The sequence below is a fragment of the Antedon bifida genome, chromosome 9, assembly GCF_963402885.1.
Source record: "Antedon bifida chromosome 9, ecAntBifi1.1, whole genome shotgun sequence".
Lineage (NCBI taxonomy): Eukaryota > Metazoa > Echinodermata > Crinoidea > Comatulida > Antedonidae > Antedon > Antedon bifida.
In genome coordinates, this window is record NC_136234.1 from 1,955,444 (window position 1) to 1,983,101 (window position 27,658).

The 27,658-nt window shown below is 31.1% G+C and overlaps 1 protein-coding gene across 7 annotated transcripts in view; it reads left to right on the forward strand.

Annotated features, from left to right (window-relative positions):
- The window catches only part of LOC144851410 (uncharacterized), a 48,080-nt gene that overhangs the window by 16,380 nt on the left and 4,042 nt on the right, over positions 1-27,658 (forward strand). For 4 of the 7 annotated variants that reach the window (XM_078708850.1, XM_078708852.1, XM_078708854.1 and 1 more), the window contains one exon: positions 17,377-17,716. In XM_078708850.1, coding sequence (XP_078564976.1) covers positions 17,377-17,716 — 340 coding nt within the window. Of the gene's footprint in view, positions 1-7,219; positions 7,481-9,983; positions 10,464-12,643; positions 13,036-17,376; positions 17,717-27,658 lie in introns of those variants that run through there. The other 3 variants (XM_078708851.1, XM_078708855.1, XM_078708853.1) reach the window with 3 other exon arrangements.

A 27,658-nucleotide genomic window follows, 5' to 3' on the forward strand; every position in this document is an offset into this window, starting at 1 on the left:
TGACGACCTTTGTAACTGGAGCTGTGACGACCTTGCAAGAATACTAGGCCAGAATTTTTTATTGAAAAGTGCCTTGGTATTAACATGGAGATGGAAACAAATTTTTCTATCTTTCTTTCTAAAATAAATGGTCACTACAGTTTCAAACTAGGCTTAGTCCACCAATTAATTAAGAATTGAAACCTAAATTAAAATTGTTGGTATTCTTTGGCCGTTGTTTGATTATCTTCATGCCATGTTTTTTTTTCTAATGATTTGGCGATACGCTCCTATTAGGCCTACTAGCAGAGGGTTCGATGAGTTTTGAAAAGTTATGGAAATGTGGTCTAACATATAGCAATTCAGTTTTTAAGGCCCTTCTTCCATGTCCGAGCCTTTGGAAATATTAAAAAGTTATATTAATATAATATTCTGTGTTTTCATGTTTTAAGAAATTGTATATCATTTCAGATGTTTCGCGCTGCGTTTTTATTTGTTTCGCGCTTCGTCTTGTTGGCAAAAGTAACTCTTGACTTCCGCTCGAGCTTTCTCCGTACATACCGATACTTATTATGATTATTCATTTCATTTTTTTGTACATTATTAAAAAATAGCATACAGAACCCCATACGGAACATACCCTGCTCTGAGAAAACACTTGTGGGCTATTCTCTGCATACGGCATGATGGAATAGCTTTTGGAGTAAATCGAAACGTCGAGCAACTCAACAGTTCTTTTCAGAACTAATAGGCCTATACGTGGTTACCGCAAACTTATATCAACAAATATGTAACTTGTTTAGCACGTTTAAAATGGATAGCAAAACATATTCAAAATAAAAAAACTGAATTATTTCAAACAGACAGCACATTAGTTCAAACGGATAGCACAATAGATAGCACAATCAAAATAGATATAACTGTACTGTACATTCTATGCGGATTATCGGGTAGCACATTCTTTCAAATGGATAGCACATTCTTTCAAATGGACAGCACATTCTTTCAAATGGATAGCACATTATTTCAAATGGATAGCACATTGAGTAGCACAATCAAATGGATATAGTACTGTACATTATTCTATAAGGATTATCGGGTAGCACATTCTTTCAAATGGATAGCACATTATTTCAAATGGATAGCACATTGGGTAGCACAATCAAATGGATATAGTACTGTACATTATTCTATAAGGATTATCGGGTAGCACATTCTTTCAAATGGATAGCACATTATTTCAAATGGATAGCACATTAGGTAGCACAATCAAATGGATATAATTGTACTGTACATTATTCTTTACGGATTATCGGGTAGCACATTCTTTCAAATGGATAGCACATTATTTCAAATGGATAGCATGGATTGGGTAGCACAATCAAATTGAGCACATTGGGTAACACATTGCATCAAATGGGAGCCTACTGTACAGTTATTCTATTAAATTGAATTGAATTGAAATATATATTTATACTGGGTAACCTCTTCAGTCAAAGACTGGTCTCCCAGAGGGCCCAGTTATGATCAGTGGCTGTGATGTACTAATACACCGGGGTAACCCCCTACTCGTCTCGAAAGATGTACTAGGTTTAAAGTGCACACGAGCTAGATGTGTATTCTATTATCGGGTGTAGTACATTAAAATTGAGAGGACATAAGATGGACACCATAATTTATTATTAAGGAGCGAAACAGCCAATCCTTACTGAAGGGACACTCCTATAAAGGGGACATTAAGGGGACTGGGAACATTTAAGCTCAGTGCCAATGTTCACTCAATATTTTTTCCATCACAAAATAACAAAAAACACGAAATAATTATATCCATTTATCGTTATTAAATAAAAATGGATATCATAATAATTATGATACTTTGTCTGTCTTGAAAGTTTTCATTGGTGAAACGTTGTCTGCTACATTTTAAATTTCCGAGTCCAGATCAGTATTGGTATTGGTTTTTTTCTGCGAAACCTCTATGAAGAGGACAAGTTTTTTTAGGAAGTGTTCCAGGCGCAGTAGAACCCCTATTAAGGGGACACTTTCAGAAAAAAGGTTCTACTGTATTTTTAACGGAGGATATCACAAATAAAGTACGTGTTTCCAAGTACAGTACAGTGTTTAAAAAGAATTATTTCATTTCAATCTTTTTTAAAACAGAAATAACTAACTTATTTTTCCGTGATATAACTAATGAAACAATGTTTAGAAAATGATATCATCTAAGTGATGTTTTACATATAACGTTTAACTTTTTTTTTTTATTCTCCGTACATTCAATAGTTCTTGTATAACACCATATCAAGTAGTACAGTAGACTAGTAGAAATTATTGTAGGGTTTTCTTATTATTCAGTCAATTCAGTGTTTCTATACAGAAAAGAGTAGTCAGTGGCCTTAACATCAATTAATTGTATAATTTGCACCCAAGGTCGAATAGCAAGAAACTAAGGTCCAGTTACATTGTTGTTCATTGGTCAATAGGAAATGAACAGCACACTTATGGGTGGTGACAAAGTTTAGTTATTGATAAATTGTCCTTGGGAAAAACACATTAGTTGGGCTGACCATGGGCTGACAGAGTTAACGACTTCGTAACGCTATCCGGGGCTCCTGCGCCTAATGTGAAGATTTCCTGCGTAGACAAAACATTCAAACTAGGCCAAAACATGTTGCAACTGAAAGTTGTTTCTTGACTGATGCAACCGATTCTTTTCGTCAAGTTCGTTAACAGTTTACCGCATTCTAGGTCATTGATGCGCTTTTTCAAAACACAACTACGTAGTGAATCACAGTTTCCTGTTTTACGATTACTCAATTTACCTAAATTTAAGTGCTGACTGTTGAGTCGTTTTTTACGTGACGCGCCATTGACACATCTGCGACAGCTGTTTTTATCTTTTCGTATATATTTTGAAAGATTTTCGGTATCTATTATGGCATTGATAGTGCCCTGATTACAATATGACCCAGGTTTTAACGATAGATGACGTTTACTACGGTCATCTTGTCATTGTAGGGGCGTGTGAAGGGAGGGTTTGTTGGCTTTAATTCAGAATTACGATTAAATCATCTTTTAAATTAAAATTAAATAGATATTGATATAGAAATACATTATTATTGTTAACACATAATTTTTTTACTTGAAAATGCAGCAATGCAATGAACCGAACACAAAGCAGAAAACGGTTTCCAGTGTATATTTGTAATAATTATAATAACGGTCGCAAGAAATTCATATTCTTTGTATCCCCGTGTCCATATCTAAATAAGAATTTAAAAGTATCTACTTATTTATGTACATTACATTTTTGCATAGATTAAATATTTATCTAATTATTAAAATCCATATTTTTTTGAATGATTGACCAAAACCTAACATTTAGATATTGCTGTTGACATTTTAAAAACATTTTATGACAATATAAACAATGTGGTGTGTACTTTAAATAAAACCCCATTTACTATTACGATTGGGCCCTGGGCCGCTTCAAGATCTGGTCCAAATCATAGTTTAAATGGGGTCTAATTTTTTCTTATTCAAAAAGTTTTATTAAATGTGAAATTGAAGTGCAGTAGTAACCTTGCACTGGATGGTAGCCAAAATATGATTTTTATTTTGGTCACAAAATCTGGACGTTCAAAATGAGGTGGTCACTTAACCTAATTAGCAGATATCCTGATAAGAAAGATCTAAATGATTAATATAGGTCATTTTTCTTTCCTGACAATTTACCATATAAGGGCATTATTAATATTAATATAAAATTATTAAATGTTGAACGTTTATTTAAACCTTCTTTAACAAAAATACTAAGAAAGTAGTATAGGAACATATAATAACAATACAGTCATTGCAACACACAAACATGTTAAAATATATACTGTAGATTATAGTATTTGGACTGTTATTTTTCAAGGTAAACTTATAATTTGTATCATTTTACAAATTGCATATATAATTAAAAATTGGATGTTAAGCTTAGAACTTTTAAGCAAAGCCTTCCTGATAACAAAAAGAAGTACCTTGAATGTGGAGTGAATCCCCTTAATCATTTAGCATAACATTAGCATAGTTTGTTTATGATTATAGGAAATGTTTAAGCTTTTCATCCTGTAACAGAACTTAAACGGACATTTTAATTACTGTAATTTATTTGTTTATACAGTAATTATAGAAAATTGGTAAAAAGTTAAGTTAACATTCTACATGGCAGTTAAAATAAATAAATAAATAAATAAAAATGGGTTATGAATTAACTTTTTTGCCGAAAATTTATTTAACACGAGATAAATGTACGTATATTCATTCTTTTATAAAAATAATCTTATTACAGGCAAATATATTAAAATCTATAGAGGAATTTTTATAATTTAATATTAATTTATGAGAATTGATATTAATAACTGTGAACTAATGATGTACAGTATAAAACTAATAAAACTAAAGTTAAAGGAATATAGAGGGCAGCGGACTACTGTGTTTAAAATTTATAACATTTTCAAACAAAGGTACTGTAATATTCCCTATACAAGCAGCTCACTTTCGGACAAGGCTATACAAGAGAGCTAGCTTTACAACAAAAACTATCACCTATCACCTATTTTGAGCCTCGTAAATCTCAAATGTGTGTCATATAAAGATAATGTATTAATGGTCAATTAAAACCTCATTTTTATTGGTGTAAGTTTACTTTTTACAATCAATTAGCTACCTCACTATCTAATAAATTGGGTTGTAATTCTGGCTTTTTAGTTTCTTTGTTTGAAAATGTTAATTTTGTGGGAATAGTTTCTATATGTTTACATATAACCAGCTGTCCCAGTATGATTATATTATTAATTTTGTTATTATATTTATGAGCTAAAATGTATGATTAAGGTAGCAAATGTATGATTTATTTTATTTGGAAATGTATTATTGCAATATATAGTATGGAACTATATCCTCCATGTAATAGAAAGTTTCAATGTCATCTTTTGTCTGTTGTTGCATTAGATCTGTTATTGTGAACAATTTCTTGGGCGTATCCTGGTAGTACCACGATAATATAGTGGTTATTAATAACGATATTCTTTATTGTTGAAAATAAAACACTTTGGACTTTGTTTAAGTAGTTAAAAAGGAGGTTACCTTCTGAGGGCAAGAAATTTACTTTTTTACTACAACAAAATGAACCGCCCAAATTGCTAGTTTGCTAGGGTGAATTTCAAGCCCTTTGATTTTGGGAAAAAGCCAAACATCTGTTACAGAATGCTTACAAGTTAGAGTAGATTACAAATGGTAGTAAGACCAAGGTAAAACGATGGATACGTTTCACTGATAATAGGAAATGTTGCCTTTCCTCCTCTAACCCATTCATGCGTTATAGGTCACACAATCCTGATGAAATGTTAGAGTGAGAATTAGTGGTCCTAATGAACCATTTGCGTAAAATGTATCCCTGAATTAGGGAAGTGTCAGGTGATCAACCTTGTTGATATCTTTGGAAGGAACTAATACATCAACTTGTTGTGAACATGATTTGTTTCAATCTTAGTGATATTCAAGATTTCATTCAGGTTTTTTTTAATACAGTATTCATTTGCATTTACAGTACTGTCTTATATAATGCCTAATACAATGTTTCTAAGTTACACACAAAAATGATCCATAAAAAAAAGAGGAAAAGCAGAGGAAACATTTACACTGCTCCATTCTCCAGCACTTTGAAGCTCCCATATGAGAGCTAGCCGGAACAGTATTCACATAAACTTGAGTGAAAAAGCATCTATGTATCCTATCCTACCAAAATATCATTTTCTTAGTACATCTTTTCAAAGCTTGTTGACATTTTTTTTTTAATGTAGAAACTAATGTAGTATTACAAAAAAATGAAGTGCTTAAACACAACTGAAACTGAAAATCAGAGGAGGATCCAGGGGGTTAGTTGCACCAGAGGCACTCACTCCCCTTTTGACAGCTTAAATGTATTTTTTTCATGCTAGTGCTCCCCTGTTTGAAAAATCCTGGATCCGCCCCCTTCAAAAAGTATCTGTAAAAAATATAAGTTATAATGACAGGCGTATTAAGGAGTTACTTTTTCAAAACAACATTGTAAAATTCTTTTGAAACATGTATTTTTTTTAAATCCCAGCTGGAGGTATACAGTAGCATTGAAGGAAATCCCACAGGTGGTTTTATAGTATAGCTACTGTAGTTTTATTTTGCTTCCTTTTTAGGTTACTAATATACTATTGTCTTATCAAGTATAAGTTCACATGACTAGTAATAACTTTAGCAGTTTCTATTCCATAATAAATAACTAAAAAGTAATAAAAGGTAATACTTATAGCACACAAATGTAACGAAATACATAGCAGCTCATTTTACAGGGGTGATGACCCATTCGTGAGTACCATATGTACTTATATGGAAGTTGTGCAAGAACCACATAAATTGTTCTTAAAGTTAATTCAAAGTTAATCAAGCATGGAAAGTCACTCCTTCCTTCTCCATGATTCAAGAATATGATCTAGAAGCCAGGCCTTCTGAATTTAACTCAGTTCGACATATCCATGCTTCTGCAAAACATCTTGGTTGAATTCTTCATTATTTAGTAATTCTTACAAAAAGTAGAATCTAATACTTCTATTCCATTCTTCCGGTTGGAATCGAAAAAAAGAAAGGAAAACTTGCTGGAGTGAATTGCTTCCTGTGATTTTAGTTTCATTGTGCCACGCATGGGATCAGAATTTGCTCCTGTAAATTTTGTCTGCCAAAACAATTGAGAACTCTGTGATTGGATCTGTGCTTTGAATGACGGAAGGAGTTGGTGTGATTGTTTCTAACCATCAAATGAATTAGTTTGCAGTTGAATTGTTTTCATTTATGTCCTGTATTTGCGCACAGGGTTAGCTGCTTACCTATGCATATAGTAATAAGGTTTTTCAAGGTTTTTCTTTTAAGCAAGTCATTTTATCCGACTTGTATTACTTCGTAATTATCAGTCATCGTACTAAGTAACAATTCCAGAACTTGCTATTTTTTGCTCCTGTTTTGTATAAAGTGCATTGGAATATTCGGTACAAAAATATTTATGCTGAAACTGATCGTTCAATTGTTTTATGAACTTTTTGGTAAAAGAGACTTTCGCTGTGCCGAAAGCTTGTCTATTTGAGTAAATTTTCCACAACTTTGTCATCAATTGTTGCAGTTTCAAGTTGTTACTGGTGTTGTAAAAGATTTTTACTAAAGATTTTTGACAATCACTATTCCAGAACTCGTCTTTTCCCTAATTTATTCATATAAATCTGAACTTTGTTACTCCATCCATAAGTCTGATTAAGATTTTGTAGTCCGATGAAGATGGATGAAAATAGCAATGCAACCGAAATAGAAACTATTAATACTGTTGGTAATGTAGGCCTATCAGTGAACTGTGGCAGACAGATTGAAAATAAACGATTAACCATCTTTAATGATTACCAGTGTATTGATGAAGTGGATCCTACTGCTGAAGGTAATGTGCTCATCATTTTTTACAATGTCAAAGTTCAAGTTTGGATAAGGGGGTGATGTCATCTTGACATTGTTTAGTTAATAGTTCTTACAGTTTTTGATGCTAATTAAAACATGAGAGATCAACCAATAAATCCAAACTGAGAATAAAAATATTATTATTCTGTAGTTTTCCGTTTTTTTGACATACGATAGTGAAGCAAAATATTATCTATACTCTTCTAATTTAATACTACTTACTAACTCTTGAAAAACTTTTTTTGTCAAATACCAATTAGGTAGCACTCGGAGAGACTAGTGTCTTTAAAATGAATTGAATATTGTTTGATAGTAAAAATCTTGTCTTGTACACAGAAAAACGAAAATCATTTGGCAGTAGACAAATCCAAAACTAGTTTAATATTATGAGTTTTGTTTTTGACAGTTACCGGTTGTGAAACAAAAGTTATTTTAGAACAGACAAACATAGCCAGTGTTTCAGTGGCTCATTCCAAATACAGCATATAGGAAACCATTGTCTTTTAGCTGCAGTCTAAACCATTTCCTTTTCTAATAATATTTGTATAAAAGAGATATTAATAGTTTATTTTAAGATGCATAGATTTAATCACTATCCTAGAAAAAAAATAATCGAAAGGACAACATTTTCATTAAATATTTTAGCAATACCTAATCTGAATTTGGAGTAGTTTTTTCATTACATTTTTCGCTATATGATTTGTGGTGGTAGTAATGTGTAGCATTTGGCTATGCTACATTGGCGAAAATGTTCCCTGTAGGTGCTTGTTGAGGTTTGCGGTGTCACTGCCTAAGAAACTGCAAACAAATTTAATAAAACCAACATTCAGTTTAAGCTTAGAAGCTATAACGCTAACGCTATATTACATTTTGTTTTGTACCATAAAGGTCAGAATTCCAGGTCATTTAAGCAAACTAGTCATTCTCTGTTAACGAAATTGAATAAAAGTCAATAGACTACACAAATATTCCCTTAGGATATTAATCAACATGAATTAATATTTGGCCGGAAGTGTTCGGAAGTTTGCAGAAGCTTGGGTTTACTTTATAGCGTGGAATATTGAATAACTACTGTTAAAGTCAATTTATAGCGCCCTCAGCATGGTCTCTTTATTTAGCATAAGTGGTCATATATATTTTAAAGATATAACTACTTTAGAGTCAATTGCCAGCGCCCTCAATGTAGTCTCTAGTATTACCGTGAGGGTTTGTGGTTCTATTCCTATTGTGGCTCCAAAATTTATTCTAATTTTGTGCAAAACTTTTAGTCACTTTGTGTAAAACTCCTAATCCTTCAATTTAAAATACTTGACTTAATGTTACCTATGTTTAACCACTTTATGTAAAACTTTTTATCCTTCAATTTTGCAAACCTTTAAGCCATTTTGTTCAAAGTTTTACCTATTTTGTGCAAAGTTTTACCTATTTTGTTCTAAGTTTTACCTATTTTGTGCAAATCTTTACCTAATTTGTGGAAAGTTTTACCTATTTTGTGCCAAGTTTTACCTATTTTGTGCAAAGTTTTACCTATTTTGTGCAAATCTTTACCTATTTTGTTCCAAGTTTTACCTATTTTGTTCAAATCTTTACCTATTTTGTTCCAAGTTTTACCTATTTTGTTCCAAGTTTTACCTATTTTGTTCCAAGTTTTACCTATTTTGTTCAAATCTTTACCTATTTTGTTCCAAGTTTTACCTATTTTGTTCAAATCTTTACCTATTTTGTTCCAAGTTTTACCTATTTTGTTCAAATCTTTACCTATTTTGTTCCAAGTTTTACCTATTTTGTTCAAATCTTTACCTATTTTGTTCCAAGTTTTACCTATTTTTTTCCAAGTTTTACCTATTTTGTTCCAACTTTGACCTATTTTGTGCAAAGTTTAATTTACCTACTTTTAATTGGCATAATGACAAGAAGTAACATTAAAAATCAATATCTGCATTATAAAAGTTTGGTTCCTAGCCAAATAATGGTTGAATAGACGCATGATTGCTGCAGTAATAAACTTCTCTCCTGTATAGTATATCTGTTTAACTATTATGCTGCATATTGACATAAAAAGTTATTAGGAAGCTTTTAATTTGCAATTATGTTTAAAATCTTTAAAGTTAAATGTTTTTCCCTGCTCCATTGTCAGAGTAGGGCAAAACATTTTCCTAACTTAGCTCCCTGGTGCAAAGCTATTAAATAGTTAAAATGATAATTATAATTATGATTTTGTATCTATATTCCATAATTGGTAAACAGATTCCAACATATGTTTTTAATTATTGACAACATTGTGTTTGTTTACCACACAATCTTGGCAATATGCCAATAATAATCAATAAACATGTGATTTCCTACCTAGAAGTATTGTAGATAACTTTGTATTTACACCGCAGTGATATTCACTTCACTAAACGATTGGATAATGATGATTATGTAACACTTTACTTAACTAAAGAATTGTAATACAGATTGTCACATGCTCTTTTAAATATTAACCGGTATTGTAAAATATTGAACAGAGAAACCTTGCTGGTACATTTAGTTAGAGATTGCTGAATAAAATGATCATCAAATCTTGGCAAGAATTCAGCTAAGCTACAGTTTGGCCTGATAACTACCAAGGTTATGTTTACAACAGGTATTTAGAATAGAGACTATGTAATATGCTATAATATATCACCAAGGATATACAACTACAAAAGACACTTGGCAGTGAGCGACTAGCTAAGCTCATGTTTAATTCATTTTTTGTCATGCTGTGCACTCTGACGAAACCACATTCCATTTATTGATTGCTATTCTGTGAATAGATCGCGCTATTTACGTAGCCAACCAAAGCAGTCTCTCAACAGATATTACCGGCAGCTAGTTGTACTAGACAGTTCTATTAGACTAGAGAATAATTTTATTAAACATGTCGGCCAACGAGTTTTACCATTATCCAAGTAATAACAATGGTTGGAATGTTATTTACAGTAAGTAATTCTTTTGTACTGTTTTTATGTCTTTTAATTAATTGTTTATGTTAAGATCATCATTAATAAGTAGAGAGAAAGGTACAGTACAAATCTGTGTGTACATGCATCGGATGATTTTTCTTTCTCGAAGCCTAACACCTTCTGAGATCCATGATGTCATTGGCTAAAATTATCTTACAATAAAATAGAGGAACCATATAGGCCTACATATTTCTTGATGTGATTTTGATCAAGATAAAATGATCCAAGATTATTGTAGACATATGTTAATAATATTATGTGGGTTTTTGTGGGATGTACAGCATGGGTGTGGAGTTGTGATATGGGCAATAAATAATATTTTGTATGAGGACAAGATGCTTGTTTATACATAAAGAAAATGCTTTTTCTAAATTATTTAATACATACATGTGCTTCAAATTAACAAAGAAGTTATTCGTAAATATTAAATTATAAAATTTAGTAAGAAATATTAGATTTTAAAAGGAGATATTGAAACATATATTTAAAGATATATTGTCCCTCTAAAAAATAATAAAAAAATTTTTTTTTTTGAATATGCCATTTTAATATCACATAATAGTTATTCACTATGACCAAAAACTCGAAAAAAAACATTTTCCACCAAAAAAATGTAATTTAAAGCAAAATATACCTAAATTGTCTGGAAGACAATGGTTTTTGGTTGAAATTAACCATTTCTTTTGTCTTTTTATAAGTGAAATAATTATTTTTTTTTTTTTTTTTATGAATAACTTTATTAAAACTGTGAAATTGCCTATTCAAAATCTGATTTTATTAATCTTTATTTTTTCATGTTTTTGGGGGACAATACATCTTTAAATGAAATAATACTAAACTTATAATATGAATTTTAAAAAAATGTTTCAATGTAAATGGAAAAAAAAATGATTTCATTGAGGAAATTATAAAAATAAAATCTAGATTTGAACTCGTCACTTCAGTTATCCACGCGAATTATATATCCTTCTTACAGTAGTAGAAATGATATTAATCAACTGTATGGTATCTAATAAATGCGGACTTTTTACCACATAGATTAAATTTCATTTCATATCAAGAAAAAGAATAATCCTTGATTACTTTTAAGTAACGATATACAAATTATTTTATTTTTTATTTCCTTATAAATAGATAAAAAAACATATATAAACATGACGGTTAATTTTATTATATCTTATTATTCATAAGCTAATGTTTTACATTTAATAGCCAGTAGTAAAACTCATTAACATAATTCAAAATAAGTATGCAAATTAGTTTTTCTAACTCCTTGTGTATAGAAGGAAATATTAATACCTTAGCTTCCTTTTTCATTCATAATTTGAGTTGTATTCATAGACGGATGTTATTTGTAGTAACAAAAACATCTTGTGAATGAGTTTATGCTAATGACTTAACCGACCAATGAAATCAGTGGAAAATGTATGGGAATAATTAGTCATACGTAAGCAAGATGAAATTGGCTTAGTGCCAATATTCGTTTGTGACGCGATGTAATTTATTATTCCTGAAGACACAGTAGAAAATTATTATTAGATTCGCAGACGGATTGAACAATATATGTTATAAAAAGTCTATAAAAAATATTTTACTGTATCATCAGAGTATTAGAATGTAGTATATAAATAAACATTGCTAAATTTTAAGAATTTAAAGATTCCTTATATTTATAAATATTTTATGCTAATGACTTGCACTGATGAAGGGCTAGTGTTGCCTGAAAGCTTTGAAAATGTTTCTGGCCGATGGTTTTACTTTATGGTTTTAATTTTATTTTGTATTGACATCCAGCCAAAATTGTCATTTTTTCGGTAATTTGTCTTTGGATTTATACAGTATAAAATAAACATCTTACAATATTTCTATTATCATACATTCTAATTATCAATCTATAGTTTCCGGTATATTTTCATCTTTTTTAAACAATGGTCTGAAGATGAAATTCATCAAATTTGTCTGAGGGCGTGCTTTATTAGAATTTCTTCCTTTAAAACAAATTTAGAGAATGCTTTTCGACAGTTTTGTATTTAAATAAATAAATTTAGATGAATTTTATTCATAAAATTCCTGTGGTTTTGAAATTATAAAAAGAACGTCACAGGATACAATTGCTTTAAAGAAAAGGAGTATAATTTTTAGAAACTTTTAGTTGTTGGATAAATAATGAGCTTTACTCACTGTTTACATTGTTTACTGAAGTGTGACCAGAATGACAAAGCTATAATAGTATAATGAATGGAAGGCTGAACAATCTCCCGCCAGCCTCTCAAACACAACCTCTGATTGGTTAATATCAATGGTCATAGAAAGGCGTGTATTAAAGGTGGTCTTTGAGCACATTTTATCTACCCAGTCAAGCGTGAAATGAGAAGGGTGCATGCTATGGGCCTGTAGTGTATTTAGTCATTGGATTAAGCCATCACTGCCAAGTTTACTTATACATAATACGGCATTTCCCCTTTTTGGAACATGTCTTCCCCTGGGTCTATGTTACACCATAATCAACACTTCAACCAATTGGACAGAAGTCCCACTACTGACTATGGTAAGTATCCACATTTTTCTAACATGGTTGTTGAACCAAATCTCCTTGTCTCTTCATTATTTTGTTTATATTGAAGTACTGCTGCTATATAAATAAAGACAATTTATTTTAATATTATATTAGGGATAAAATGATGTAGTTATTGTAGCTGGATGTGTTTTTATACAACACAGAGGAGTTGTATGTAGGCCCACTCTATTATGACTTGGACTGTTTGGTATGTTAGTGTTTAGATCATAGATCACACCCTTGAGTGATTGATTGGGTTAACCATGGAGGTATAAAATTAGATCCATGGGTTAACTCAAACTACCTTAACTTTTGTTCAATTATCCCATGTTTTTTAAGCTATTTCTTCCTACAATGTACAGTTCTGTTCAGATTTCAATTCAACTCTTGAATTATTTCTCAAGCATTGTCGTACGTATAGCAATGTATTTATAAACAAAGACAAAACCATTCATCTTTCTTGATTTGGGTAACAATAATCAAAATAAGAAATGGGTACCAGTATACGTCAGAAATAACCTGGCAGACAAACACGTCATCATTTTTAGGACATTCATACAAACACTTACAGAAACTGTGCCATACAGTATAAGCTCCAAATGATATGATTTAAATGCAATTTAAAATTCTTCACTTGTTGAAGTGCCGAAGTAATAAGTTTCCCCACTGTTTTTAATATAAAATTCATTCATCGCTGTTAGTCCGTTGTTCATTAGACAAAAGACAAATGGCACATGTGTTTAGTTGATTAATTAAACCATGTTTAATAATCAAAACCAACTATTGGTCCATCACTGGCAGGATATGCAGATTACTTGGAGTAAATTGGCGGGTAACTTTTTTTTCAGATTATTTACTTTGGAAAAATCTCAAGGTACTATATTGTACTAAGTAATATATAGAGTAAATTGCAAATTGAACAAAAAATCTGAATTTTTTATTTAAAAGCCCCAAACAAAAAAAATTATTTTTATAAAAAAGTATTATTCTAAAGTTATACAGTACTTCGTAGTAAAAATAATCATATATAGCTAATAATACCTCAAAAAGTATGATACTATAAGAGTGTCACAAAGGTTTGTGTTGGGGTGCAAGACTAGGGTGGAGGAAAATGAAAATCAAAGCAAAATAAAAAGTAGTCCAAACAGATTTTGTATGCACAAGTTACATAACAGTAACACACATTTCTCCTTCAATGCCTTTTCCAACCATATAATAATGTATAATTAATTATTTAATATGATTATCATTAATTATGGTCACTCACATCTGTTCAAATGTATACCCACTTGTGAACGCCTCCACAAGGACTTTAACTATTATGTAAATGAATATAATAGAGACCACTAATTAAAATGTATAATTATTTACTATACATCAGCAGTTCCATGTTGTTTTAACTGGCGATATCCATAATTATTAATTAACATTAATTGCCATTATATAAAATGAACTTGAAAATTGGATATTATTGAAATGAATGAAGGTTATATAGTACCATTATTTTAAATTGTTCGGAAATAACAAATTAAGTTGTAAAAGTTACCTTGATAAATCTACCCACATACATTTTTACAGGTACTGTGGTACATTGTTGTAATGTTACCAGTATAAAATGACTTATTTCAAGATTGAACATCAGTATTATGGTGTGTAAAACAAGTGCTAAACCAATCTACCTTTAATGTTGAAATAAATTCATCTGGTTTCTGATTTTTGAGAATTTTTCTTTGGTGTTTTACCAAAAATGTTACCTGGAAAATTCTTAAAAACCACCTTAATTACTATAGTATACTTTAATTTGAAACCTTTATGTGAATCATTAATAAATTAACACCTCTTTGAAAATTAATGTCATAACAACATGTTACCACTGACTGATGACCTTAGCAACCCACACTTTCATGTAACATATGGTACTTAAAACTTATGATATAGTGTGATAGTATACTACTGTAGGCCAGCTTGAACATTAGTTCTTATTAGTAGGCCTACAGTTTAACACTCACATTGGTGTTATGTTGTGACGATTTCCCGGCTGTTTAATACTGGTCATACTGTAGAACCATGTTGAGAACATTTCTTTCACATATTGTTCCAACATCTATATTGAAAAACACATTTTTAATTTGCTTTCCTAAGTAATTTAATTCAGTGTTCTATTGTATAGCAACAAATAAAGAATATTTATGAAAAGAAAGTATATTGATTCTGATATTTTTTAAACATCCAATAAAAAACAGCACAACTGTTTTATGAAAAATTGAATAGAAATAAAATTGATAAAAATGAAATGTTATCTTTAATATGCAAGTTTAATATCAATGATAGATTACTTTTAGGGGACATTTTATATTACAATATCAAAATTATCAAGTAATCTATATAAGAGCATGTTATTACTGTATCTATGAAAAATGCAGAAAAATAGTTTTATTTATTAGAGACAAAGTCTGAACAATCGTTTTACGTTTTACACAATTGAAAAGGAAGTATTATATATTATTATATATTATATTATGTATTCTGTACATAACAATAGTTTAAAAAACTAAGCTGAACTCCAATAGTAGACAACAATATAATATTTTATCTAAATGTGTAAGTTTAAATTGAACCCAGGTTAGCGTTATGTAAAAGAATCATTTATATAATATCAAAAAGGTTAAATGGATAATGCTACTATGGAATGTACAAGATAATCCTAAAAAATCTTGCAGTTTGACTGCAAAATCCATTTATGATAATGTATTTCTACTTGTAATAATCTTAGTTAATATTTAAAGAATTTATGATCTATCTGTAGGAGTAGTGTATTATAGTACACTTCTTATTCTACAGATTCAATATATCACCGTAGGATGACTAAGTTACATAAAATTAGTTTATATATCGTTTGGAAGGTGGGCCCCCTTCGTTGGGGCACATTCCTATTCAGGAGAGAAAACTACAGTAACGCTACAGCCAACCATTATTCAGAGGCTAGGGGACACCAGTAAGTGGACATTTGTGTGTCACAAAGGTGTCTCTTAATAGCGGTTATATTATATTTACAGAGTACCTTAACAGCTATCTGTACCAGGCAATTTAAATTGTGATTGTTTTTACTGTTTGAACTTCAGCCAGTCTGCAAACTTATCTTTACATTGTCTTTGTTCAAATCAACCTGTAATCTAAATATTTCATAATAAATTTCAAAATGATCAACATCCTCAATAGCTTGTGTCATTTCAAGAGGTTTATGATGACATTATCGTCATGGTAATGACCTACTGTTGTAATGACCTGCTAATAGACATTGTCCCATGGTGTCATTACCTTTGATACCATATGGTCGTTGAACGTCATAAATATGTATTCAAAGTTTATTTGATGTCTATCGTCAGATACCTTATTGCATAATATTAAGGACAAGTGGAATGGTTTTTAAATGAACAAATACAATATTTGGTAGGGAAAATACAATACTAAGTTTGTGATTTATATTTTAGAAACCTGTTATCCTACTTACAAATATACATTTATATTGTATTACGATTATCATATACATTGTTGTATGTATAAATTATGAGGAGACGATGATATGATGAATATTTAATGTGTTTATTTTGTGCATTCAAGTCACAAGTGTATACAGTATGTTTACAAGAACATAATTATCAACTTGGAATAGTAAAACAGAAAATGTTCTACATATCATTATGGAATATTAATTATAATACAATGTTAATAATAAGTTACACTAATACCATTAATTTGTCACATTTATAGGATATAATTTTTATGTTAATTATTTACTAAAACATATGTTTATTTTGCTAATTGCTAATTTGGTTCATACTTTAATGAATAAATTACAGGCTACAGTAGTTAATGATGCATCACGGTTTTGTCGTAAGATATAGTACAATGGCCTATACCTTCTATTAGATTCTATAACATCATAATGTACTTGTATAATCACAGTGCATGAATTTAGTTAAACCCTATTTGTATACTGTACTTTGCCTCTCCTAATTATCCTAAAACTACTAAACTGGCACAATGGTACAGAAGTCTGGACTGAAGGGCATAAGTTCAGACAGTCGCCAGGTAGTTCAATCCTTACTTTCAATCTCATTACTTTCTTTGTTTCTCTCTGTGCATAAAAGTAACATTTAAAAAAAGAGTACAGCCATCAAGCTGGTGTGTAGAACAGCTCCATGTGGCTCCCATGGACATACTGTAATAGGGCACAATTCTAAAATACAGGCATTTTTGTTATTCTTACACGTAATAAAATAGTTATCATCAATGCACAACTAATATATTTTCCTTGTTCGTTTTTTACAGCACCACTGCCAACTTATTTACCGCCACCAATATATGGCAATAACCCACATGACAACAAGCCCCACGACCCGAACCACCACTATGAAGAACTACCCAGCCCCGCCATGGTTGAAACAATGATAGCTTCAAACAACGGACCTGTAAGACCACCAAGCAGCGCCCCCACAGAGACATACGATGATGCTCGTGACAGCGGATGCTCACAGTTCTCGCAACCGGAAGCTGATCAGCAGATGATGCAACTTGACAGACTTGATTCGGGTTTTTCAAGTTTCACCGGAACAAGACTACCACTGACGCAGCAACAGTTAAAACCAAGTGTAAAACAGATGAACCCAAGGTATGGTGGTAGACACACTCTTTATTGATTTTACTTTATACTAATTTAATGTAAACTCACTGTCTGTTCTCCCAAAAATTTGTGAGTAAAACATTCCTCATTGGGTAACTTCAATCTTACAGTACAAACAAGTGAATAAGGTAAGGCAAATGTATTGGTTGTAATACTGTATATAGGAATTTGAGAAAGTTTATAGAGTACAGTAGAATAGTAGTATAGAATATAATAACCATACAGTAGCTAAATAAATTTAATTGTTATTGGTATAATAATACATATTTCTACATGTATACAAACACACAGAAGAGAATGATAACATCTTGTATAAGGCTGTGATAGATTTAACTAGCACGAAACCGAAGAATAGATGAGTCTGTCTTGTCCTTCACCGCAGATATGGAGTTTCGATTCAACAGTATAATATTCCAAATTTATGATACTTTAGTAGTTTCATATTAATATTGTTTCCTATTGCCCAGGGCCACTTTCTTGTCTCTTGTGTGTTGTGACCCATTAAGATTAACCAATTATGAGTGGTCAAGGCTGATTGACTGGTCAAGAAACGTTTCCTCTGGGCAATTAAGTACAGTACCCTGGCATATGTCTGATATAAATAACAGAAAATCAAAATATTGTTAAAAATTTATATTTCATTTTTTGCCACTTTTATCAATTCTCCTTACATATACATGGCAGTAATACTGTACAATCAATATAAACAAAATAATATATACAGTTTCAAAAATATAATATATATAATATACGGCATGATGGTGCACTAATGTGGCAAAAAAAAATTCATATTAATTTCTTTGACTAATCTTGACGCATCTTGAATGACTCAGACAGTATTACTGTAAGTGTAATGTTCTTAGTCACTGTGACAAGAATTTCAGTATTTTGAACTGCACTGTTATGTGGGTCAAAGGGCTGTGTTTTTTATGGTTTGATCATATTATCTTTTTTAAATTAATATATCTGTAAACAAACTTTTTTTTTAAAAAGTTGAATTTACATCCTTCTGGACGCACTTAGAAACAAGAGAGCATGTCTGTTTTTTGGCTCAAATAGCTACGTGCAACATTAAAACAAAAATACTTGCACCTGCAGCTATTTGGATATTGTACATTTTATCCATGGAGGTAAAATAAATAATTTTTTACCTCCATGGTTTATCTGATTATTGAAGGGAGAGGCTGCCTTATTGAGGCTATAGCCACTAGCCTCAACAGCTATTATATTGTACAGTAGCTATTATATTGTGGCTATCTGGTCTCTCCAGGAGACTTGAAAATATTGTATAAATAAAGTTCCCTTTCCATCATCAACCCCTTGGACCTTTTCTAAACTTTCTATACAAAAACATCTAAATTATTTAAAGAATTTGTAGGTTTCTCAAGAATGTAGGCCAATGTCCATTTAATCCTTTCACAAATAATTAAGAACTTCTTAACTATTGTTGATACTGCTATTTTAGGTTTCTTTGAAGTTCAAGTTCGTTAAAACAAAACAAAACATTCACACTGATTGAAGGCCATTTTTACTACAAATATCCTTGCTGCTAAAACTCCCAACAGCAGGCCATTGAAGGAGTGGTCAGCTAATCCTTGACCACTTCCCATATCAGACATCTAATGTTTGCTCTTAAAATTCAAGCCAGTCTTCAGTTGTTTATTATTGGTTTATGCTGAAACACTGTATTCTTTTGTTATTATTTTAATTAAATACCACAGGCTTTTGAAGGATAATTTGTATCATTAAATTAAGTCTTCAAGTAAAAATAGTAATGTTTAATTTTCCAATTAAACACTTCCTTAATAAAATTAGACACCATGCCTGTAATCAATAAAGTACAAGGCCCACGATTGGTCAAAACATATCTAAAGCACTAGGTCTGTGATTGGTCAAAAGAGTCAACAAATACTACTTTTAGGACACTGCCTTGCTTATTACTCTACATAGTAATTTTAAACTCTTAATTTTTACTAACTTACTATACCTACTACTGCATATGTTTTTCATGATTTTGTTCCCCACTTTAACAAAAAATGTTCTAAATTTTAATCAATGTAGATACTACTGATTAGTTGTTCAACATTTTTCTTACTGACAAACAAACTTTTGGCAATTGAAAGTTCATTGCTTCTTGAGCGGTTGTTTGGGTCTGCAAGACATTTTTCTTCTACCGGTGAAAAATGGCTAAAATGCAGATTACTGTATAATTCTAATTCGAATTGTTTATGAGGTCTTCCGACATGATCCGCTGCTTTTAGCCATGCATACACTAATTATAAACCTTTTAGTAGTTATATAAATTGAGTACAATGTCATAGTTGACTGAACACAGTTCATTGTACCTTATACTTATTCGCATTTGATACAATACTTAGTATTTATTTAGATAACACACCCACTAAAATATCAAGACCTAGTACATTCTTTACCATTCATTTGATGTCTCCAGCTATGAGATGATGCAGCAATTAGTATTGTAGAATACTTACAAACTATTTACTTTAGAACCCTGAAAAATGCATAATCACCAATGATGGTTCATTATACTGTAGGCCTTTTACCGACATTTCAAACATTGTGTCTGGCTTTCTAATTTTAACACACCCTCTGAATTCATTACCATTCATTTGATGTTTCCAAGGATGGTTTTAAAAAGGTTTTAACAAAGGTTTCAAACAAGGTTTGTTTAAATAACAAACCCTCTAAAATGTTAAAAGCTAGGCACATTCTTTACCATTCATCTGATATCTCCAGCTATGAACTCTTCTACAATACTTAAAAAGAAAATCACACAATTACTGTAATAACTTACACACTGGAAGCACTAATGATGGTTCATTATCTTGATCCAACATTTCAAACATGGCTTATATAAAATAATATTCTAAAATATCAAAAGCTAGACACATTCCATACTATTATTCATGTGTCTAGAATACCCTGGATAGAATGTCTGTTTATAGATTGAGTTTGAAGTTGTTCTTTTTTTAATTACTGTACTCTGTATTAAACAGATCTCAGACACGGATTACAATTCTATACTGTACTTAGAAGTGGTTATGTTTGACTATGTCACCAATTGTATTTGTAGATTTGTATTACATGATCGAATCAGAGTGCATTAGTGATCTCCTAGAACACCATAAAATTTTTTCTGGGCCGAAGGTTCCTGGAACCCCCAGTGTATTTGCTCACTACAATCGCGCATGCCCCCCGCAAAAATAATCCTAGATCCGCCCCTCTGGATATGATGAAATTTAATTGTAGCAAATTCGTAATTATGCGATAAAAACGACAGAGGGAGGCATACTATTGTTTCACTGACATCTAAAGTTTGAAAACTATACCAGATGAATACCATACATAATCCCACATGTTTAATTAAAAATAAATTTTCTTTTGTGAGGTTAAGACCAACAAAGTTTAATTTTACATCATTTACGTATTTGGATCTGTTATGATATTAACTACTCATCGATAAAATCATTTAAATCTTAAAAACTCCTTTTGTCATTAATCAAAAATTAATAGATAGATTACATATCCATAATATAATCCTAGGAGAATATCCTTATGCAGTATTCCGACATACCGTCATTTTGGAAGCATCCCCTACGAAGGTTTGTTTAACAGAGTGTCCCCAGGATATTTTTCAGATATCATTATTTTCAAATAAAATTGAGGATAATATCTTGTACTTGATTACCAACAAAGAAATTCAATCAAGTAAAGGGAAACCACATGACCTTTTTGATTTTTTTTAAAGTTTGCTTTGCTACCTATCCTAATTTACTGCAGTAATGAGTATCTTTATATATTCATATTTCGTAATACTGTTTAAAGATCTTTTTTCAGCTGGTCCATTTTCATTACTAGCCTAAATGTTTTGTAGCTGAGAAGAATAGGACTGATTTTTAAAACATAAATTGTAAATGAATCTATAATGAGTAATTGTAGGCCAATGTTTTAAAAGTGAGTTTTGTTTACACATTCTTCCTCCTAAATCCACAATGAGCTTTGTTCATACAATTTATCCAACCTTCTTAAAAGATCCCAAAGATAATTTTTAGTGCCCGGCTAAAGACCATTTATAAACCAATTAAGCTTTCTCATGGAGATGGAATCAGTTTGATTAATTTACCATTGGGCATAAATTGTAGGATTAAACTGATTTAATCGCAAACTTAGGGTCATGGAAATGCAAATAAAGATGTAACGATAATGAAAACTTGATGATAACTAAACAACAGAGAACATTCAGAATATTGATGATGCGTAATAGTTTTAGAGGCTTCAGTGAGATACAGTTAGAATAATGAACTGGAACAAAAGGAACCTGCCGCTCCCGGACTACCATCCTAATGTATATTGTACAGGCTTTACTTTCAACCACGAAGATGCACCAGTATACTATACTGCAGGCTTTAATAAATTCAGGAAACCAGCAAACTATAGCAGATGGGAAGAGTCTAACAGCACAAGAAGGGCTCAGCAGGAGACAGTACCCCTAGCAAATCGCCAATCCTTACAGTAAGACTGTTACTATTATGTAGACTATTAACACATAATTTGTTTCTACCATTTCTTCTTCTGCTGAAACAACCGTCTTCTTAAGACATTTAATTATTGACTTGGTGCCGAAATTAGTAATGATGATGGTTTTGTTTCTGGTAACCAGACACATTTTTTTTTTATTGCAAAACTTTTTTTTTAACATGGAGATGTCATAGTTCACTGTAATATCTCAAAGGTACGGGGTATACCAACATTCTAAGGGTTGAAACATGGGTATAGAGGCAATTGTATATTCCTCTGTATTCCTAAATGGCACTGATATATAAATGTGTTTATGTATTGTTGAACTTTTTTCTTGGTGTTATGTTGCTGCTTATTGCAAAATCTTCGAATCAAAAAGCATTGTTCAATGTTGGATTGCAAAGCTCTATTCTCTTGTATAAAAGTGAATGGACAAATAAACATTAGCAAATGTTTGGCAAATAATGCTATCACAAAATAGTCACCCCTGACCTCTGCAGGATATTGTATTCACCTACTTGGTATAAATTACATGCTAACATTTTACTGCATTATAATATTATATCATTAATGTTGAACATTTATTTAAAGATACTTTGCAGCATCATTTTGCACTCTTATTTGTTATGCTAATTTGAGGTAGAATTTGGCAAGTCATAAAACTCTATTTTCAGTTTTGTTTATACAAATACTTTACTTTCATCAAAGTTGAATACAACAACAATTTAAGCACTTTGGCTCTTTTATATTTAAATACCTTTTACCACAAATTCTTTAGAACGTCGTCGAATACAAATATTTAACTTTTTGAATAAAAGTTTTAGAAACATTTTTAGATAAGTTATGTTCTGAAGAACTGCCATAAATTCATACTCATACGGACATGGCGCCAAGGTAATGTTTTTATAGTTTTATGTTGAGTAATTTTATGAAATATTAGTCTTTAGGACCAAAAATGTTTTAGAATCGTATTTAAGCATTCTGAAAAATATGAAAACTATTGAATTTGCAATACAGTACCAACTTTTTATCAAAGATTGAATCTTTTGAGAGTTTAAGTTTGATAGTCAGATTTTAGAAATGTTAGTTTGTAGAGTTTTATATCTGCAAAGTTCTCTCCATAAGAATTTGTTATTACAAACAATTTTTTTATATAGTATAAACAAATAAAAATGTTTTTTTAGTTTTAATAACGATCAAAATACTTTTAAATTTTATTAATTTTTTTTTATTTGCTGAATTTTACTAGGCAGGTTGAGCCTGATTTGAATCGTTTGTTTGTATTTAAAACTAAAATGAAGAAAGTGTATTGTATTCAAATACAACATCTTGCCAAATCAAACTTTGACTTTGTCACTTTATGGGTGTCAATCTAGGTTTCATCTTTGAACAAGTTCCAAAGTTTAATAGGGTTATCAATATTGTATCCAGCAGGTTTAAAGCACAGCCGGTTGGTATGTATTTCAGTTTCAGTTTTTGTACTGACCAATTTTGGGACTTTTTTGGAACTCATTAGGACAGGACAAAGGACTAGAAACTTTCGCTTGTTGTGTTCTTAATATTCATCATAAATGGTTGCAGTATCAATTCACAAATTGCTTTTTACAGTAAATATTAAGAAGATGTCAATGATGATTATGATTGGTTGTTTTGAAGAGTAAAGTCAGAAAGAACATCACATTGTCTGTTGAATGTGCACAATAAAATATGACATGACTTTTTTTAATGCTGCCATAAGTTATCAAAAATGAGAATCTACCTCCTTTTCCATTTACATGTTGACAGTGTATATAAATAATACCACTACCTCTTCACATAGCAAAAGTAATCTTAAAAAAAAGCCCTTGTTAGTATAGACTAGTCGGTTAAACTAGTGGTAGCCACTGTGAACCGTGAAAGACCATACAGAACATGGAGGTATAAAAATATTTATACCTCCATGATACAGAAGGTTTCCTTTAGTCCGCGGTTAGAATCCCATCCCCGATTTCCGTGTGTTTCACCTTACAAGTTGGAATACATGTATATAGTGCACCATCTTTCGGATGAGATGTTAAGCAATATGGTTATCATATGAGGAGAACCAAAACTTGGCAAAAGGTGGGTCATCCTGTGACACCACTTCACCTTGTAAATAGAAAATAAAACTATCTCAAATAGGATTTGATAGAAAACAGGAAAGTCAAGAAGGAAATATTTCGGGATGGATAGGGTAAAATTTAAGGTATTGTAATTTGTTGGAAACCAATCTTTAACATGTGATTGAATTCCAAGGGTACAACTTTCTTTAAATCATATAGTTTCATTTTCAAAATGTTATAAACATATTTAGGCTCAATGGATAGGACTATATAGTTTAATAATAAACTCATAACCATAACTTATATTGTATTTTTACTTCTTTAATAAAGTAACTTTCAGTATTTACACAACTCTATAGGATGTGTTGAAAAAAGGGTAAAATTTGGATGTAATCAACATCAAAGTATGGACCTATAAATTAGGTTTTTAATAATTTAATTAATCCTATTTATAGGTCCATCCAAGCTTGGCATATCATTGCAATGTTAGGGTGGTGTTATGTACCTGTCTCTCATTAAAACTCTTCAAACCGTGAATATAAATTTAGTAGAATATACAATATTCCACACCTAATTAAACTGACACTATAAAGTTAGTAAATTCATGGAGGCAATTAATACCTGTAGTAACAAAATATCATCCTGGCCATTTGATATTGAAAAGAAAACTCCATCAGATAACGCAATCTGTGGAAAGTTTGTCAATTACATAATTAATGTTTTTTTGTGGTGTTTCGGCCATTTCATATTGACGACAATCTCCATCAGATAAAAGTGTGAACAGTTACTCAATTACATAATTAATTTTGTTTGTAGGTGTTCTTGGTTTGCTGGTCATTTGATCCTGAAGAAAAACTTTATTTGATACTTTTCAAACTGTGTAAATTTCCGTTCTTAAAGTAAATAATTAATTCCTTCTTATGATTTAAAAGTAGCCCAACTGGTTTTTCGTTTCATTTGGGTAGGTATTTAGGTTGCCTAATTTGTAATTTCTCTTGGAATTTATATTTAGGTTATCGTTTATAATGAGGTAAGTCGAACATTTTACATTTTTAGAAAGATTTATTCTGTTTTTGTTTTTTAACAACATATGTAAAGTACCAGATGAGCATAACTAAATATCGATGTATTAGTACCATCAGGGAAGAGTGAAATCACTAATTTCACTATTCTGTGGTACCAAAATGCAGTAAGTTGGTATCGGTGTGTGGTAAACAATAAACAAACAAAGTAATGCAGTAATATTTCAAGTAAACAACAAATATTCTGGATTTCCGGACTTATCAGTATGACTTGTGTACTGTGTGGACGTAATGTACAATAGTTCATAAGATAAAATCTCATAAGATCCTTTAAGTATTTGGATATATGATAAAAGTATTTTATTATGATAAAAGTCTACCAAAGCGTTTGTACAGTTATAAACTGTTTGTTTACATATAAAGTTACCATAGTTGACACTACTCTAGCATGACCTGTAGAAGCCCAGTAATGAAAAAAAGACATTTAAATTGTTAAATGTTTTATATTAACTTTCTTGTTTTGAAGGTTTGCACGACGAAATTAAATGTTGATATAATGTTTGCGGTACACAATGTAAAAGAAAAGAACTGTTGACTTTGATCGTCCTCACCCCTGAACTTTATATCAACTTTATATCAACTCATGTTGTATTAATGGGTCATACCTACATGCAACAAAAAACTCTCAAGCCAAAGAGTTAAGGTCACAGTGGGTGGCTAAAATCTATAAACCACATTGATCCTTATTTATAAAGAGGTTTGATAGGCTGGCAGAAGAGGGGTGAAACATACTAAAATAACTTTAAGGTAATAGCTACTGTAGTTCTCCATCATCCTGAGGTTTTAATACTGTTCCGGTGAGCTCTCATACTGGAGCTTCAAAGTGCTGGCAAACAGAGCGGTGCATTATGATTTTTCTTCTATGACTATATATTTAATCATCAGGGGAAAGTATTATCCATATAGACTCAGTGTACTGTTCCTTGAGATACTCAGACCTGTTACTTTACAGTCTAGTTAATACTTTCATGGGTATCTTAATCCTAATTCTTACATCAAACATAAGTTTTGAGTACTAAGATACTCTACATGCTTTCAAACATGAGAATCGTATTATGACTTGATCAGCATGGGTGGAAGGTAAGAATCTAGACTTTAGACATTTCCCAACAGGATTAGACACATTACAAAAGTAAAATGTTCTATAGGGGTATAATCAGGGAGGTATATTATGTATATTGGCAACATGGGGAGGGCATTAGGTGACCTTTGATCTCTCATATCCATAAACCAACCCAATTTGTAGGAAGTATTGTGTGACCTTATTTATTTTTCCCATAAGTGTTGTATTGTGGTTGACCAAAAACTTGAGGTTTTTCTGTATACAGTATATTGTACTCACTACCATTTGTTCTGGCTATTTTTAAAGATAGTACAGTATATGTGTTATCAAAAAGCTTTCTTTACCTAAATTATACTGCAGTACAGAAAGAATGATATTAGTAATTTTAGTAAGTAAGCCTGAATCTGATAAAACTACTTGTTTTACATATGTAATTACGATATATATGTATATATATCTAATATTATTACTATTATGAGGTTCTTCAAATCTAGCCAAAAATAGTATATACGGGTATTTTGCGGTTTAAATTGTTTTGAACAAATTGTCCCTGGTACTTCAATTACATATTGACACACAGTAGGTGTATTAGAGTCACGCCATGGGTACTTGGTAGAATGAAACTTCCTTTTAGATCAGTATATTACATTATGAAATATGTAATTCAACTTATTATGACTTGTTGATTCACTACGAACATTTGTACCGTGTTTCTTCCAACGATGCGCTTCAAACAGCTTGCAAGAGCTTTAGAAATAATCTTACAGGAAATTTGAAATGATGTCGGAGGAAAAGGGAGTTAGGGACAATTCTCCAAGGTCAGAGTTCAGGAATTTTCCATTGAACTTAAATAAAACTATAGTTTTGATTTGGTTCATAGTAGAACATTAGAACAAGCATGGAGTAATTATAATAATTATTCTTTACTTCATGGAACAAGACACATTGTCTAGTTCACATTGGGGTTTTGTGATCATAGGTGAAAGATACCTAGTTGCACAGTACTAACATATAGATTTAACAATTATTTATTGGTGGTTCAATCAAGGCTAGATGTTAGGTTTATGTTAGGCCAAGACATTAGATGCCTTTTTCTTACTGGTATGTATTATTACGTGTCTCAATCCATGTAACAGTTTACCTATAACATCATAGACAATATATC